This window comes from Uloborus diversus, chromosome 1 (genome assembly GCF_026930045.1).
Source record: "Uloborus diversus isolate 005 chromosome 1, Udiv.v.3.1, whole genome shotgun sequence".
NCBI classification, from domain to species: domain Eukaryota; kingdom Metazoa; phylum Arthropoda; class Arachnida; order Araneae; family Uloboridae; genus Uloborus; species Uloborus diversus.
The window spans coordinates 109,362,943-109,382,702 of NC_072731.1; the positions used below are offsets into that span (position 1 = coordinate 109,362,943).

At 30.5% G+C, this 19,760-nt stretch overlaps 1 protein-coding gene across 1 annotated transcript; it reads left to right on the forward strand.

Annotated features, from left to right (window-relative positions):
- Positions 1-768: 768 nt before the first annotated feature.
- Positions 769-18,772, forward strand: LOC129231309 (LYR motif-containing protein 4-like). The gene is made up of 3 exons (XM_054865602.1): positions 769-873; positions 14,409-14,529; positions 18,469-18,772. Exons 1-3 carry the CDS (start codon positions 794-796, stop codon positions 18,547-18,549), a joined length of 282 nt encoding a protein of 93 aa, XP_054721577.1. The 5' UTR covers positions 769-793; the 3' UTR covers positions 18,550-18,772.
- The last annotated feature ends 988 nt before the right edge of the window (positions 18,773-19,760 follow it).

Here is a 19,760-nt window from a genome sequence, read left to right on the forward strand (position 1 = left end):
GAAGTTTCAAGTTTATAGACTCGTTCATTCACAAACAAAAGAACAAATTTGACGGTAGCAGTAGGTAATCACAGAGTACAAACCTGTATCGGTTCAAACTATCATGAACTTGTCGATATTTTTATTAAAAAAGTAACATCGAATTATATATACGAATTGATACGTAGCGACAATACGACTTCCAATCTGTAAACAAACATCTGTTCGGTTTCCGCTGCCGTACAGTGACGTGAAAAACCCGTCAAACAGGTCACGTGAACCAGCCGGCATCCTAGCTGTGGAGACTAGGCTGCCAGCCAGCCGGCAGCCAAGTCTCGGCCTAAACAAATAACAAAATCAAAAACCGTAGATGAAGTTAAAGTTTTTTTTTATCTCAGTAGAGTCAAAGGTTGCGTTCGACGAACCTCACCGGTCAACCGGTAAGTAACCAGTTACTAACCGCGGCGTTCTATGATAAACCGGTTACTGCAGCGGTTACCATTCTAAGCAGTTGATTGGTTGATTGGAGCACGTGATCATTAGTTGTCACGTGATTAACTAACCGGTCGCTCCCGGTCGTGTTCGTCGAATGCACTCAAACAGTTACAATTATTACTTTTAAACAGATTTTTTTTAACCATAAGAAAAATAAGTTTAACTTTATTTTTGATGTTTAAACATTGAAATAAATTTTAAATAAATACTCGATGTAAGTATTTTACGCGTAGAATCATGGGTTTCCATGCAGAGCCGATTAAGCCGATTAATATAAATTTTTCTTTCCGTGTTTTATGTTTGGCAATAGTAATTAATCATGGCATCTCGCACGCAAATTTTGAGAATTTATAAACAATTATTAAAAGAATCGAGTAAATTTTCTAGTTTTATGTATAGGTAAGTAATTAATATCGTAATCATAATAAGTTCTGATTAGTTTCAATTGCATGGGTATGTACTAACAAGCTTTAAAGTGTTAAAAATGACGATTTAAAATATTACCGGTCATTAAAATGTTGACAGTTTACATTTGATGAACTGTATCAAATGCTATTTCGTAAACTTTCACAACAAGTCAAAGTTAGTGTTGATGTAGTTTAAAATGTTTTTCGTTGTGTACAGACGATACGTATTTGATTTCTTTCTCCTGAAAAAAAAATGTAAGGCTCTTAATTTTTTGTAAAGAATCCTTTTCTTATTTAATTCAAACTAGTATTCCTGCATCAGGGGATAATATTCAGGGCAGTATTCGAGCCGAAATTTCTTTGATTCTCTCTTCGGAAGTAGTCTGAGCAGGAGAATATTCGAAACATTACTAAAGATAACAATGGAAAACTAAATGATCCCCTCTTAATTTAAATCTTGAGGGGAAGTCATTCTTGCCCAGGGTTGCCAGACGTCCCGGATTTCAAGGGACAGTCCTGTATTTTGAAAAACTGTCCGCGTCCCGAGGAACTTCCATACCGGACGGCTTATGCCCCGTATTCTAGCCAATAACAATATTTTACAAAACGAGGCATTATTTTATGGGGAAAAAATAAAGTAAAACAAAATATGTGAGATAAAGAGCAATAAGAAAATCTTGTGGCAGTAAACGTTTAATTTGGTTAACGTTAACGGCAGTTATTTTCGTTTTAATTTGTTTTTTGTTTGGCGGCAGACCATGAGGAGCTCTGTTCATTGACTAATGTTGGAAATATATCTCTGCGAATGCGTCTTCAATCACAATGAAAATTTTTTTATTCTTTGATGGGTGACAGTTTGTAAGGTTTAATGCTTTGTTACGATTGAATTTTGTAGATTTATCATGCAGAGACATTCTACATCGGAAAGCACCCCTTAAAAATACCCCACATCCAGACACCCCCCCCCCTCCCCTTCACACTCTTAGAAGCCTGTCCTATATTTACTGTTCTTAAATCTGGCAACCCTATTCTTGCCTCCATTCAAAAATTGTTGTAAGTTATGCTCTGCCTACAATTAGATTGAACCTCCAGTAATTGGCTATTTAGTGAAAGTTTGCAAGTTTCACAGGAAAAAGTTAAATCTGTACCATTAAAATTGAACGGTATATTTGAGTGTAAGTTCTCCAAAAGGTTGCCATTGATTGGCAGTTCAGTGGATTACACCTTGATGATTTTAACCTTGATGATGGTTACACGATAGTGATGAACTAAAAGGTGGGTCATTCCATGTCAATTCAACCACACCCCAACACCCACCATCTCAAATTCCAATGAAACTTTGTATACTTCTACTTTTCATAGTCCTAAGTAACCTCCTAAAGTATTTCTTCTCTATTAAAAATAGTTTTCATTTTTTGGCCCTTCAAAGTTTTGCGATTTTGCGTTAGTTGTCTTTTACAGTTCTCTGAGAATCAACAGCAGCTGTTTGCAAAAAAAATTATTTCTCAAAAGCTAAAGATAAAAAAATTTGGAAAATTTTTATATTATATATTAAGATTTCAAGTATTTCAGAAAAAAATATGTCAAAAATCTAAATTTATATTCAGCAATTAAAAAAAATTAACAAACTGAAAATTTTTAATTTTTTTCAATAAAAAAATGATAGTCAAAATTTTTAAATTTTGGCATGAGGGTCTAAATTAAAATAATTTAAATATTTTTTTTAATGATCATTAACATGTGTGCTAACATATAAAATAGAAATCTTTAGGGGACTTTGAGGGATTCTGCCCCCCTGCCCCCTATTTTGATAAATGAAAAAAAGTTGATCGCAATATTACAAACTAAGTTAATAATTGCATTAAAGAAAATTTAAATATTGAAATACATTGGCGTTTGAACTTAAATGTAAACAATTAAATACTCAAGATTTTTTTGAATTGTAAATAATTTAAATTAAAAATAAACAATAAAAATAATCGAATATCGCGAAATTCGAAATTTTCCTACAACAATTTATGCACACTAAAAATTATTGTTAAACTCAGGGCAATATAAAAATTAAAACTTTTCATCTAATTCCAATTTATAATTAGACAATTTATGCAAAGTATTAAAAATCCTATAAATACGAGTTCAGAGCTTTTAACTTTATTCATTAATCTAATGCAATATCAAACTGAAACTTGGATTTGGTTTAACATAGCAATTTATTGGGTATGAGTTTAAAATGGTTACAATTGCCCAAAATGTTTATAATTAAGGCTTTGCAACAGGGTTGGCCGAATTGGACCCAATGGGTTTTTTTGAAAAAACCCATTTAAAAAAACCCATTATTTAGCCCACTTTTGGGTTTTTTAAAATTTTCTGAGAAGTTTTAAAAAAAAATTAATTTAAATACTTTCATAATTTAAATTTCTTTTTTATTTGTTCTTCATCACAGACAATGAACACAAAAAATGAATTTTGAACTTTAATAGTATTTCTTAACACTTAACAGCATTAAAAAAATACTTCAAAGATTTTAAATAAATATATTTAACTTTTTTCTTTAACTGGTCAATAAATAACTCAAATTATCTTGACTGAGTCCTGTCTCGTCTGATTTTCTCAATATTTGTAGATTGTACAGAGGAAACTACTCTAGTTAAAAGGCTTTCAGGTGAATTATTTTCAGCAAACCAACACGTCACAAATCTTGAATAAACACAAGGTATATTTTTAGAAATTAACAGATTTTTCAAACGGTCAACAGAAAACAGAACAGGATGTGCAGTATTTTCATTATCTTCGAAAAAGTTTAATATTTCTTACTCTGTACACAGAAGTAGAAAAACAGGCAACATTCAATTCAAAGAAATGTGTTGATTAAGCTGGAATTCAGTAAAAACTGATTTAAACTACTTGAGGTTCTACAGTAGTTTTGCATAACAAAATGATATACAATAAAGTAAAATGCAAAAAAAAAAAAAAAATATGTAGTAATTAAAAAACGAACAATAGATTTTATCACTCGAGAAGTAACTTTGCCTTAACTGTTGGTAATAATGAAAACTAAAAAAAATCTGAAACTTCACCATTCTTGGGTTTTGTAGTCTTTTATACTTTTCTTCAGAATATGCTGAATTTTAACTAGTTTTCCAGCTTTTTTTACCCGAAGACAATTTTTGCACTTTGTCTATACACTTACGCTACAATATGCTACAAGTACCCCCACATTTTCCCTAAAAGAAAAAAAAAACCCACATTTCTTTTAAAAAACCCAACTTTAGTTGGGTTTTTTTGGGTTTTATTTTAAAAAAACCCTGGGTCCATGGGCTTTTTTAAAAAAAACCCGGGTTTTTGCCAACCCTGCTTTGCAACAATCTCATTTGACCCTAAAAGTGTGTTTTGTTATCTTGAGTGTTTCTATGATCATAAATGGATCCTAATAACCGGGCATTTAGTACAAATGACAGGTATTTTTATTTTACACTTCACTAGTAATTTTTTCAGATGTTTTGTTTTCTTTTTAATATACTTGCCTGTCACCTCCCTAACTTTATGGTTGCTTTACTAGCTCCCAAAAACGAACAGCTGGTATTAGATGGACAGCTGATCAGCAAACTGTATGGTTTACATAAATAGTTAGTTGTTTATATTATGACTGTGAGATTGGTAACTACTTTTTATTTAAAATACTTTCTTTTTCTTGATTCCTCTTTCAAACTGCTGCATTAGTTTTATCAAGGGTAGTATGTTTTTTCAAGCCACTTTTTATTTTCTACAAATGATTTATAGGGCAGTTCTCAAAAGGTGGGAACAAAAAAGTTAACTTTGAGCAATTTTAAAAATTTTCGAATTTGACATCAATTTTGATTTTATTCTATAGTATGCATACCTAGAACACAATATATGAACATGAAAAGACAGCAGGTATTTGTAAAAATTGTTAATTAGCAAATTAAATCAGCAGTCTGTAGGTAACAGATTTTGGACATTGTTGTCCTGTAGGTAACGGATTTTGGACATCATCATAACGTAAATTTCACCATTTTTGACAATTGTTAATCTGATTTTTAACTTTTCCAATGAAAATTTTATTTACTACTTTTTAAATTTTGCAATTTAATAATAAAGAGGATAATTAATGAAATACTTGAATGGCTATACATGCTGCTCCTTACATATAATAAAGTTTTAGAATGATTTTGAAGAAATTGATGCAAGGTTAAAAAAAAGCTTCAAATTAAAAATAATACAATTGTAAAAAGTGACATCAGTTTTAATAATGAATATTTTTTCTAATGTCATAAGGATTAAAATGATGTCTAAAAAAATTATTGAAGAAAGAAATTCGTATTTCTATTTGGAGATCGTTAAATTATGTTTCCAAAAGGAAGAAGAGAAAAAGAATTCTAAAATAATAAAAGCGGGGGAAAAAAAAAAATGCTAGCGCAGGTGATAAAGTCGCCAAAACTGGTACAGCTGACGATAAACTACATTTGTCAAATTGGAATTCCCCTCTAGTAACCTTTAGCTTATCGTATACTGTGCTGTCGCCAACGGAGGTTTGCTTGGCGATTTTAGCGCAAAATGGCTTTCGGTTCGATCGTAAGCAGCCATGTTTCTACTGTAATTTATGTATTGTTCAATGTGTTAACATATTAATTATGCAAAATACCAATGGATTAAAGAAGATAACATTATAATAACCTTTTTTATTGAGGTTAGAAGACAGTAGATCATCAAAAATTTTGAATAAATGGACAGAATTTATCGGCGTCAAGATCGTAACGCCATTTGGACATCTCACATGTACGTGTAAAAAAAAATTATTTTTCTTCTAAGATACTGCATAAAAGCTTATGAAAACACTTTTAAACAATTAAAAATTGATTCTGAGGCTCGATAAACACTTTTAAAATGAAAACATCATATACTTAGTTCTCAAAAAATAGGCATTGTAAAGATCATAAATTTTGGACATGCATCAAATTTAAAACTTACTATTTTCTAAAATTGTTTACAAAGTGAATAATCTGTCTTTACTTTTGTTATTTGTGTAAAATATTAACAAAAAAATTATTCAGTGTAAGATTCATACCTTTAAATTTTTTTTGAAACGTATGGAAATAATTTTAAAAAATTTTTTCTTTAATGGTACATTTGCTCAGTTAACGTTTTGGTATGTCCAAAATTGCGCCTTTTAGCAAAGAAAATATTTTTTAAGGGCATTTAAAGAGCATTTTTTCCATAATTTATGTCAATTCTCGTCTCTATACAGTATTATAATTTAACTCAAAAATTTTTGAGTTAATTAAAATGAAAGTTATTTGGTGTTGAAGCTTCAAAGTTGAGGGTCTGTGTTTGCTCCCACCTTTTGAGAACTGCCCTATAAATATTAATATATATTCCAGTTTAAATACAATGAGACTTCAGTAACTGGACACACTGATAATCCTTGTAACTTGACATTTATTTTTCTTGGGGTCTGCCCAATGCTAACTTCAATGGCGTGAAATCCTTTCTAACTTGACACACATTTTGCTAGAACCCCCTATAAGTCAACATCCAATTGCTATTCTAGTTCAATTCATTCTTTCATATTGACCTTTTCACAAAATTTTAGAAAAGTTCTTTCAGAGAATTCTATCTTTTATCCAGGGGAGTCAGCAACCACTCTGTGCTGTTAGTGCAATTCTTATAGGGTAGGCTAAAATGTATCCCATGGGAGGCCTGTAGAGAAAGAAAGCACCATTATTTGTTTTCTTAACAAGTGAGAGCAGGACTTGTTTTTTTAGCAGACCTGCTGACTAACAAGAAGCTTTTAATCTCTTGTCAACAATTATGTATTTATTCCTCACAAGATATTCAAATCTATTATTGATTTTATTATGTTTTTTCAAAAAAAAGAAAACAAAAAGAATAGAAAATTCATTTACTGGAATTAATTTTCATAATGTGAATGTTAAGCATTAATAAAGTGATACAGACAGAAAATTTTTAGGAATTAAAATTTTGGAATCCCCAGTAAGTTGAGGAAAAGTTGCGAGTTATGTCATTAAGATGGGGGGAAGGGAATCTGGACAAAAAAAAAATTTCCATGCAAATAATGATTTGGTTTTCCAATTGTCATTAAAAAATATAAAAATCCATTGAATACGAGAGGTGCATAAATACTAATTTATTTCTTCATTTGCTATGAGGGGGAGGGGGGACAGGTAATTTACTTTATTTAAAACATATTATAACTAAACAATCAGACCATTAATTTTTAAGGGGTGGTTAAATGTAATTTCAAGAAATTAAAAGGATGAATTTGTCGTTGTATGGCAGCAAAACTATAATGGAAAAACAGTTCCACAATAGCGAATTTTTCTCAAACGTAAGGAGAGGGGGGGATCCTGAAAGTACTAGTAACTGCATGATTATGAATTGGTGTTAAGACTTGACTTTTGTTTTAACTTGTCTGGACTAAAATGCAGTAATCTGTATGCAGATATTGTTGTCTGCAACTTTTGAATTTCATGATATCTTATTTTCAGAATGTTTATATTTTAAACAATTTTTAAATATTTCAAAATAAAAAATAGCTTGAATATTAAATTTATATGTTTGAGTTCAATATTTTACACACTTTACATTTAAATTTTTAAAATAATTGCTGGGAACTCTTGTTTCAAAGACATGGAAGAACTTTTCTCTATGATGCTTTCGTTGTTTCTAGGGGGGAAGGGGACAGAATCCCTTAAAAATACCCATAACTTTTTTCATAGGAAAAGTTAGGGCACATACTCATGATCATTTTTCTTTAAATCATGATTTTTAAAACTGACCCTGATGTTAAAAATTTAGAATTTTAACAATGGTTTTTTTTGACCGAAAAAAAAAAAACCAAAATGTTTAACGTTTCTGTTTTTTAAAAAAAATATTATAATATAATATAAAAAGATTATTATAATATTTTTTTATAAAAATATTCAGTCTTAACATTTTTTATGACAATTTTCAAAAACGTAATATCATTTGTTGCTGAGAAATAATTTCTTTTTTCCATTAACAACAGCTCAGTTAGTGTCTTTGAAAGTGACAAAAAAAAAAATGCAAAATCAAAAAATTTCAGAAGTCTATAAAATTAAAAATACAATTGAGATTGAAAGAAAAGAAACAAAGGGGTTGCTTTTAACCACAAAATAAGGAATTATACCAAGTTCCATCAAAATCTAGATGGTAAGTGTTAAGATCCCATTTTTGTGGCTGATTTGACAAATTTTAAACTATTTCAAATAGAATAGAAGCTTAAATATTATTATTTTTTTATATTTGAGTTCCATATTCAACACACTGTATATTTGAATTTTTTGTCATAATTGTTGACAATTCTGTTTTTAAGAATATGGAAGAGATTGTATGATGTTTTACGCTTTTTTTTCCAGAATGTGAAGAGGGGGGGGGGGCAGAATCCCTTAAAGTCCCCTAATGTTTTTCATTGGATAAGTTAGGAGTACATATTCATGATCAATTTTTTAAAAAAATCATGATTTTTAAAGCTGACCCTTTTGTTGAAATTCAGATTTTTGCCAACACCCTTTTTTGCAAAAAAAATTCAAAATTTTCAATTTTCTAATTTTTTAAAAAAATTTTGTGCAAACTAAGGTTATTAAAATATTTTTTATCAACATGTTCAAAGTCTTTCTATTTTGTGTAAAAATTTTCAAAAAGATTATAGCATTAGTTACAAGAAAGAATTTTTTTCATAAACAACAACATCTTAGTTTGAGTGTCTCGAAAATGACAAAAAATGTAAAATCGCCAAATTTCAAAAAGGCTATAAAATCAAAACGCTTTGATACTGAAAGAAAAAAAAATTAGGGGGTTGCTTGTAACCATAAAGGGATGAAGTATACCAAGTTTGATCAAATTCCGAGACAGTGGGGTGTTAAAATTCTATTTTTGTGGTTGATTTGACGTGGAATGACCCAGGTTCAAACCAGGGTTGTTTGGTTTAAACCAAGTGGTTTAAAAAAAAAAAAAATATGTGGTTTTTTTCAAAAACTTTATCGTTTTCCCCAAAATGTTTTCATAAATTTTATGTATTATTGCAAAGGAGTAAAATCTTATTAATGCAAAGTAACTAGCAAAGCTTTAAAGTTAAATTAAAGATTAAGAAATTTAGTAATTTAATATTTTTTTTAAGGTAATGCAAATTCTCTAAATCGTTTTTCTTTTTTTTTTTTTTTTTTTCTTTTTTCAAATCAGAATTTTGAATCAAATCAGACATTTCGAATCAATGCAGCTTTTCCTATTAGGTACCTAAATATGCAAGGCATATCAAATAAGTTTTTCTAAAATTACACTGAGAAAAATCCAAGTTGTTCATTTTTATTTATTCAGTTATCATTATTTTTCAATCTTTTGCATTTTAAAGTAGTTCAAAAAGCATATTTCAACTAAAACTTAATTTACTACCTAATTTGCTTGTTTACTTTAAGGTTTAATTTCTTTGATTTTTTATACCAAGGCCCATTTAGGTATTGTAATTTTTTAATAGCTAAAAGTAGAGACGTACCGAGTACTCGGTAACTACTCGGTACTTGGCCAAATTCTGATCAGATACTCGGCCAATACCGAGTACTAGCAAAAATTTGAATATTTTCCAAGGCAGTACTAAAATTTATATTAAAAAAAAGCAAGCATCATATTCTGCAATCATTTACAATTAAAATTTATAAGTCAAATTTAAGTTTTGAGAATAATGAAGTTATGCTTCAATGGAATAAATCTTTATTTTAATGTTCACAAAGTTAATAAAACTTATTTATTAAAAAATATGGCAAAAAAGGTAAGTATAGAAAATATGGAATTTTTATATTAAAAATTGGTTTTTTTGCTACAAACAAAAATTAGTTACAAAAAATATTAAAAATACCTTTGCTTAAAAAATAAAAGGAAATAAAACAACATTAAAAGTACAGTGCAGGAACACGGAACTGATGTGATATACCCCACCCTTGGCGACTTTTTCCAGTTGGTGCCAAGAAAGCGTTGCCAAGAAAACGATGTATGACGACATATGTCATACATCGTTCTTAGCGATGCTTTTTTTAGCGCCAACAGGAAAAAATCAGATAAAAAAACATGATCAAAGCACTTCAGAACACAATATATATAATAACAACATAAAAGCACAACAAAAAACATCACGAATATATGCTTCAAAAATGTACAGGGCCGGGGTTTTTTGTAAACATATTAAAATACAATGAAATAAATTATTGTATTAATTACAAGTCGAAATTAATGCATTAATTTTTTTTTCATCATTTCTCCGGGATACGAGCCCTCGGTCCTCATAGTACTTTCGTAATGAGACCTCGGCTCGGCGGCCCTGCCTCGGTCTCATTAACGAAAGTACTATGAGACCTCTGGCTCGCCAGGACCTCGCTCCACTCGGTCCCGTTATCCCTCCGACTGTTGATATACATTACAGTCGGAGTATGGTCACAGTTATGTATATTTTCATGGGAGACACCCAAGGGTGGCTTCTTCCGTTCAGTGTACAATAATGACACAGTTTTTAAGTGTGAAATATGCACCATTATTGTGCAGATTTATTAATAAAATTCAGCATTTTTAAGAGTACAACCGAAAGAACTTTCAATTGTTAACATAAAATTCAGTACCTAAAGGAGGCACGTTAACAGAATGTCTAAATAATTCGTGGCATCGATAAGAATTAACTTTTAGAACAAAATAACCGTACTATTTCTGTAAAATTAATTTACATACAGTAAAAACAAAGTTAAAAACTACAAGAACCCTTCATGGATTTGTAAAAACAAAGAATTTTGGAAGTGAGAGGTTTTTTTTGAATTCTAAAATAAAGAACTTACCTTTTTATATGGTATAAATATTCACACTCAGTCTAAAACAATACATCATATGACAATGGCACGTTACAGATACACACCACGTTGGAGTTAACTTTTAATTAACCTTCAAGTTTGAAGAAACTGGCATTTTCTAATGTTTTTACTTCAAAACACAACTACTGAATCTAAACTAACACAAAATAAGCATTTCTGTAAGGTATATTGCACAAAACAACACGTATCTCTCCTGCGTAAAACCAAGTAAAGAACCCAAGTAAACAAGTTCGAACAAGTTTGCCTTCGCGTTGCCAGCCACAGGTTAGTTTCACCAGGGATGCCATGCTTAAAAATTTATCGCCTCATTGGCGAGAAAAATATTTCAATTTTGTGCAAAAAATCGGATGTCGCCAAATGGGGGGGGGGGTATATCACATCTGTACCCTGAACACTGCAGACACGTGTTTTGGCGTTACAAGGAATTCCTTTTTCAATGCACAAAATGGAAACTCGCAGATTTAAAGGCATCTGACAAAAGTCGGATTTTTTTGTTGAATGTCTTTACATTCTTTGGCTCACATGTTATGCACTCAACCTTGTAACGGGGGGGGGGGGGGGAGGTGTCTGCAGTCAGAAACACGTGTCTGCAGTGTTCCTACATATTTATTGTATTTAAAAAATTATTTATGTTTGGCGGACTAAAACTATAATTGATTGGTATACAGTGAAACCCCTCCTAACGGACACCCCTCTCATGCGGACAATTTTTAATTCCCCAGTTCCAATGCAAATAACATTATCAAACTCCTATCCTGCGAACACCTCTCTATTGCAGAAAAAAAAAATTGCCCTGTTTTACTGTATTTTTTTTTTTTAAATTCCAATTTGATTAATCATACCTTTTATTTATTTATTTTTAAAAATAACTTTTTTGTAAAATTTTTGACACAAAGAAAATTGTTTATATAATGCGTAATTAAATTTCAGCAGGAATTTAGTTTTAAAAACTATTATATGGACAAGGAGGTCTGTACTACTATTCCAATAAGTTTAAAATTCATCACATGTGTGTCGGTGGTTCTTCTTAAAATATAATTGGTACTTGGTAACTCGGCCGAGTACTCGGTACTCGGCTACTCGGCCAAAGTGCTACTCGGTACGTCTCTAGCTAAAAGTGTTTCAAACAATATTCCCCTGTAGAAAGCTCTACGTATGTGGAAATGAAATTACAAGGTTTTACTCTTAATTATTCAATTAATTATGCAGAAATAAGGTATAAATATAAATATTAAACTTTCTTAAATAAATAATCCGTGAAATCTTCTTGACTTTCCTGAAATAAATTTTTTCTCACATATAGTGTTTAACTTAAAAAAAAAAAAAAAGATTGATTTGATTTTTTTCAAGAAAACCGGTATTTTTTACCAACCCTGGTTCAAACAGTCACCAAGTCTAGCTGTCTTTAGCAATTTCTCACCAAATATAAGTTGTCTAAAATTATACTAACTTAGCAATGCCTCTAAATTTCACCTAGCTCATGGACTCTGAGCAGATATGATGTCATCACTATGTGAGTCACCTCAGGACCCAAATCCAATCACAATAGGTGCTAGAATAATGCTTAAATATTGAAACATTACTATTAAATACCAATGAAATATATTTGTAATAATATACACAGGCTTAATGACCTTTCCACTGAACTAATCCAGCCAAAATTTTAAGATATGGTTGTTTGAAGGTATGCCCTCAAGATGGATTAGTTTTTAATCACAAATACAGATACAGAGAACGAATCTCTAAATTTTCAAATGGGAACAACCCATTTTTTCCCTTGCGTAAACTGATCAGCGTAATGAAAAATCACAAATGGCAGTGGAATAATCAGTGTGACAAAAATTACTCATTGGAAAATTTGAGCACTGAATGAAGAAAGTCTTTCCACTCTGCATTTTAATGTTTTTTTCCCCGAACCAATGCTTTGCATGTGATATTTAATGATTTGTGCTTCTACTACTCTCTAATTCTATGAGTTATGCAAAGTGAGTCAAAAATCCTTTGCTTTTATATTGTGACTAGGACCAGGCCTGACAAGAGGCCAAGTCAGCCTTGTTAGAAACTGGGGGGCCCGGACAGTGGCAGATTTTATGGGGGCCCGGGCACCTCGCCCCCCCCCCCCAAAAGGATAAATTAATTTAACTATTTGGTTTATTATTTCTAACTGTCTACTCTATAACATAATTTTTTTAGAGTTATTTAAAAAGAACACACACAACATATTTTGAATAAAAGCACTTTTGCCTGCTATAAAGAAGTAATACTGGAGTCAGAGGATTTAGCTGCAAAATACATTTAATTCGCTGGTTTCGAATTCAAGGGAACGCAGTATTACGATTATTCCATTAATTCTTTAAGATGGAATCAATAATGAACAATTATTAGGCATAGACGTGCCTAAAAGAGTTATTTTGATCCAGGAAGTTATTTATGGGAAATAATAGATTTCTTTTTCAGCTTATGAAAAATGAAAGAAATCACTTGGTAGGTCTTGGTATATATCATTTATCTTTAAAGCAAATTTTTGTATCATATGAAAAAAAACATGCAGAATGGACAGGTGAAGGATCACGTTGTAAAGTAGATAAATATGCATCAACTGAAATCGATTCACTGTAGCTACTACTTGAACTTGTTTTCTCTTATTTACTTAAAATGATGCTAAAGTGTCAAGCTCTCCTTATTTACTGAAATTATTTGTCCAGACTACCAATGGTCATCGAAAAGTACTGCAATCCATTGTCTTTATATTTGACTTTATACTAGGTTAACTATTAATATTCGCAATTAAAAAAATGGTAATTTACTTTTCACCACATGGTTATAACATACTTGAAAGATTTTTATCAAAGGTACAATTTTGGGAAAATGTGCCTATTAATTACAGACAAAAAAATTTAAACAAAAATTAAAATTTTGTTGCAAAATTTAAATTTTTTTGCAACAAAATTTTTTAAATTTTTCTTTAAAATACACAATTGCTCAATTATTTATAATTTGATTAGAATATGAATTGAAGTTTTAAACATTTCTTTTAAATTAACATTAAAAAGCTTTTTATTTATGATTTAAAAAAAGAAAAACATTGTTGAAAAATACTTGCATTTTCTATGCATTATACAAGAAAAAAGGAAAAAGATGCACCCTTTTCTACTACAAAATTTCTATTCAAGGGCCCTTTTAATGGAATTATCATACATTGCTTTTATCTGGAAGTGCCTTGCCCTTTTTTAGGTCTGGAGGAAACACTATATTGAAAAGTAACTTATTATGAAACAATTTATAACAAAGTTGATCTGGAGTTTCCAAATATATTAAAACAACTGACTAGTTTTTTCTGCACTTTTTACGGTTTAGCAGAGACTTTTATTTTTTACATTTTACGTTTTCGATGGGATTTCTCCGACAATATAAAAAGGATAGAAAATATTTCTGAATTCTTCTCTGTTTTCAAATATAAGTACGGGCACCATAAGATGTCCCTGTAAAGTCGGTGTATTGATTTTAAAATGCATTGGAAATTTACTTATACAAGTATATTTTTGTGTTAGTTCAAAGGACTATTATTGGACATCTGTTTTTATTACCCTTACACATAATTTTTATTTTCAATTTTCAGAACGTATTCCCTGAGAAGAATAAAAGATGCCTTCAGAGAACATAAAGAGGAAACTGATAATGAAAAAATTCAAGATTTAGTCACTTATGCAAATAGTAATTTAGAGATAATCAAACGTCAGGTATTTCTTAAAATTTCATATTCATTTATCATTTTGCATTGTATAATAGCATTTTAATACTCCACAGACCATTGGTTCACTTGAGACTTGATGCAATGAAATTTGTCTGAAGTTATATATGATGTATCATCCATTCAACAATCATCACTACCTAACTTCTGCTAGAAATGACTAGTTTCTTTCACTCAAAGATATTGATTTAATATTCTTCATTTGTTTTAGCCCTGTTTGTGTAGCTTCAATGAGGAGTTTTGCATTATATTATCGGTGTTGTTACAGCCTTTTTTAACTAAAACTAAGACCCAATCCAAAAGTAAAAATCTTCTGTTCTAAATCAATCAAGAGGAAATCAAATTTGGTAATAAGGCTAATTTTGAAGTTAGTTTCATTTTGAAACTCAGGAATATATCCCTTCCATTTTTCCTTTTTTGGTCATAGAAAAATACTAAAACTACCATAGAACCCTCTGAATTTTTTTTCAGCCATGCCACTGCAAATGATTTTTATGTTTTTCAGTCTCTAATTCGTTTGCACGTGCAAATCATATACTTTTCTCACAGAATTGCTTGACTTTTTTTTTTTTTTAAATCAGCTCTTTAAAAGCTCTTGGTTTCCATCTTATTAAAAACTTTTTTTTTCATTAAAATATCACACTTCAGTAATCTTTTTTTAATGTTATTAAATCATATATATTAAGGATGCGTTTATTTGAAAATGACTTTTGAAGTAACTGCATTTATTTCTCAATCTCATTTATATTTTCTCCCCTCGTCAATTTTCATGAGTAAATTTTAATGCTATTTTGGTTTTGATTTGCTCAATCTAATTGCTGGATATTATAAAGTACATATGTTCTTTTAAAAACTTTCCTTGTAGTAAGTTTTTGTGCCTTTTTATGAAATATGAGGGAGACAAAAAATTAATCAAATATTTCAGAAAGAGCAAAATACCATTTAAATAAAAAAAATTTTTATTTTGTAAAATTGAGTTGCTGCGGTTTTTGCCATTTTTTTACGCAAAGGAATAGACTAGTGTAGAAGAGAAGTGAATCCTTGTAGAGAAATGCACTTTATTTGTGGGCCAAAATTTTAGTTTAGTGCAGAAAAGACGCAAGTCCCTGACATATGGCGTTTCTGTTCTCAGCTCAAATGAAGGAATAGTAAGAAGCAATGCAAATATGGTATGGTTATAGAAGGACTAGATTTTTTAGCATAATGAAGTAAAAACAAATAACACCCTTACTGTTGCATTATTACAGTAGAGGCAGGTTCGTCATTTATGGGGTCGGAGGGAGGGGGGGGGGGGTCCCCTTCCTCCAACTTTGAAAAGCTAATTCTTTTTAAAAAGTGGGCATTGTTTTCATTGCTTTCCAATAAAATTTTCATCAAATATACACCTTTTACTCTTGACACCCCCTTCCCCTTGGAAAAATTTGAAATCATTGGTCTAGGTACAGGTAAGGCAGAAAAGTATTGGAATGAAAATTTGCTAATTTCTTAAGACTGTACACCTTGCTTATTTTTTAGAGTTTTTAATAATTTAAGAGCAAAATAAAAAACTACACCAAGTGTAAAAAATGATTTTGAGTAAACTACTATTAGATTAAACATTTGTCCATCAATTCAAAATATGAATTTCTGTAGCACTACATATTTTCAGAGACATTTCATTTGATATTTTGATCAGCTATGTATTATTTTTTGGCATACTTTTATTATTTTTTCTAGAAAATCGCCTGTCAAGGTATGATGGGTGAAAATTGCTCCTACATTAAAATGAAGTAATTGTCTGTTTGGTGATATTTTGATAGTTGAAATTTTAATTCTAAGCTCCAGTAGATAGCTTCGTTTAGATTAGACTTAGATAGTAGATTTTTCGTTTCTTTATTTTCCTTAAATTACAGTAAAACAGTTAAGTTACCGGATCCAGTTCAGCCTTTAAAAAAATAAAACATTTCCCTGGATGTAAAGCATTACCAAAAAATATTATCATGCTATAATAGGAGTTTCATTGATAATGACGTCAGAGCATTATTTGATCAGTGGATTCGCTATTATATGTATAAAGGATGCTTATTTACTATTTTTATGCTTACTGCCTAATTAAGAAGCATAGAAATGTCTGCAGTCCAGGTTCTTATTTTATTAGCAAAGTTATGATGGGTACTATTAACCGAAAGTTATTTGAACTGCCAGATGCACCTAGTTGTCATGAAAATAAAAGCCCGCAAAAACTGTTGGATGGTATTGTTGCAAATTGAAGAGGACAAGTTTTACCTATGCAAGAAACATTTTAATATATGCAATCGAGCAAAAAATGAATTAGGTTTCAAATTAGGGTACTTAAAGCATGTAAAATTTCATTTTTAAGATATATTTTAGGGTTTTTTACTTCTTTTTACAAAGTAAAGGAAGTACTTTATTCGCGAAAAATTTTCACTCAAAAATCGGCCTTAGTTTCCATTTTGCTGACCCCTAAATGAATATTATTTTTTTTCAACCTGACCACATGTGGATATATGCCTAAGAAAGTATAAACACCCGAAATATCCATTTTGACGATCCCTGAATTAATTACAGCGAGTGTTCTCGTGATGTTTGTATGTACTTACGTATATATGTTCGTATGTATCTCCCAGAACTCAAGAATGGTATGTCCTAGAAAGTTGAAATTTGATACATAGACTCCTGATGAGGCCTAGTTGTGCATCTTCCCTTTTGGTTGCATTCGGATGTTCCAAGGAGGGCCTTTTACACCTTTTTAGAGGGAAATCATCGTTAATTTCAATGCAAACTCAACCAGTGCTATAATTTGACAAACACATGGCGATATATTGTCGAGCTTTTTGTCGTCAAGTTTTTTCACCAACTTGGCGACAAATTTGCTGTTTTTTTTTTTAATTTTAATTTTAATTCTGGTTTTATTTTGGTCAATATTGGCAACATTTAGAGAGTTAACTATTGAATCACATGAAAGTGTTCAATATTGGGAAAATGAATTTGTATAAAATGTTTTTTTTTGCTTTAGTTCGCAACAAACTCGGGGAAAAAATATTTAAAGTTTCTTTGCTTACTCCAAGGCACTATTTTCAGTAAATTGACACAAAAGGAAGTCATGGGCACACACACATCAACTTGTTTTTTTTTTTTTTTTTTTGAGCAGTCACGATTGCTTATTGTTCTCATTTGACTTTTTTGATGTCCTATCTTTTTATTTTCCCACCGCCACCCTCCGCACCCTGTCACCGTCGACCGGCTCCTCACGATGCTGCTCCTATAGCAAAAGCCGTCTCCAGGTTGCATCCATGTCCTACACACAGGCGCATACATACGCAGCTACACACACACATACACACAACTACCCACACATTCATGCCTGCACACTGACACAAACACATATGCCTACACACACATACACATACCCCTACACACAAACACACACGCCTACATACACACACTTGTGATTGCGAAAAACATAATTTGAATTCAAAATGTCAAAATTCAAATTAATTTTTTTAATTTTATATTTGACTTTTTTTTTTTTTTTTTTTTGTACTGTTTTAGCAGATTATTAAGAACAAAAATGTTGACTAGGAACAGTGGCTGCTAATGACATTTTAGTACACACTAATATTAAGCCTCCGCATTAATGAATGTTTTTTAACCCAGTTAAATTCATGTTATTTTGTTCTTTAGAAGGTGACAAATAATGAAAATTTAAAAATGGAAAATTATTTTCTAAGGTTGCTATGAACCTGAGATAAGAAATTGTATCTTTCTTGAGAATTGCAAATTTGATGTCATTTACATTGAAATATTGATTATGTTGTTCTTATTGAATTATCATAATTTCAGAAAACTAATACTCATCTTTCAAAAAGTCACACTTCAATGTTTGAACATTTAAAATGATTAGTTGTCATGTTTTCTCACATTGCAGGTAGTAATCGGACAGTTGTTCCGAGGGCCAGAAATTGTCATCGAAAAGCAGCTGAAATCAAACAAAGCACTGAAAAATTAGGTCTTAAATCAACTTATGATGCAAAAAATTTACATTTTGCTGCTTTTTTAAGCATTTGAATTCACAGATGAAAATGAAATAGTTGTTTCTAAATGACTACTGTTGGCTTGCCTTTAATGCAGCATTGAAGTCTTCCTTTTGCTGTAAAAATTGTTCTAATCATGTAGGAGATTCTTGCTGTATTTTTTCCATGCTCGCATTGTTTTGTAAAATAAATGTTATATATTTTACTTTTGTACATTTTCTGTGTTGATGTCATCACTGATCCATATTAAACCTTATACATTTCTTCTTATTTTTATTTTATTTGCAAAAGATCAGCAGTTATAGTTTATAGATAGGTCACAGCTACTAACTTCTGATGGCTTGTTTTTTGAGTTGAAAAATGTATTGGGAGTTTGTCATGAGTCATATAACATTAATAATTGCCAATGTTTATTACTTTACTATTTCCAGAACAGATATTAGTTTAGTTGATGAAAAGTTTATTCTCTTCCGTAGTATTTTCTTGTTTAGTTGGAAGGAAGCATTATGCAGTTCAAAAGGCTCAAATTCACACAGCTGGGAATCGAACATCTTTCATTTTTCACAGGGCATAAAACTGGTCTGTACAAGTTAATATTCTTCAACTTGGTCAGTGTTTGTCAGTTTTTTCAAAATTAATCAGAATAGTCAGTATTTTGTTTTTTTTTTTTTTTTGCAAATTTGCCGACAAATTCAATTTAAGAAAAATATTGGCCAGTGATATTTCCCGTTTACCTTATAAACTTTATAAAATGCCAAATAAGTGAGACAGTGCCAATACTGCAACCTAATTTTACCAACCTGATCAAGTTTGCCTTATTTTATAAGAATATAATTTGCTGTTAGCTTCTTTTTAGTCTATTTTCCACAAATATTTTTAAGAACAAATATATGCTTAGTCTGTTGTAAAAAAAGTCTTAAAAATTTAAAAAAAAAAAAAAAAAACCGACTTAGTCACAAATGTAGAATCGAGGGAAAATTGAAAATCCTTATTCCTATTGTCTTATACTATTAAAAATAAATTACAAATATTTTATTTGTTTACGAATAGAAACTGGCATTAGATTAAAATTTTAAATCATTGCTTTTAATTTCCTTGTCAGCCAATAATGAATTTGGTTACCAATCGCTTGAATAAAGGCTTAGCCGTATTTAAAATCTGCTTTACAAAAGCTTTATAATTCGAA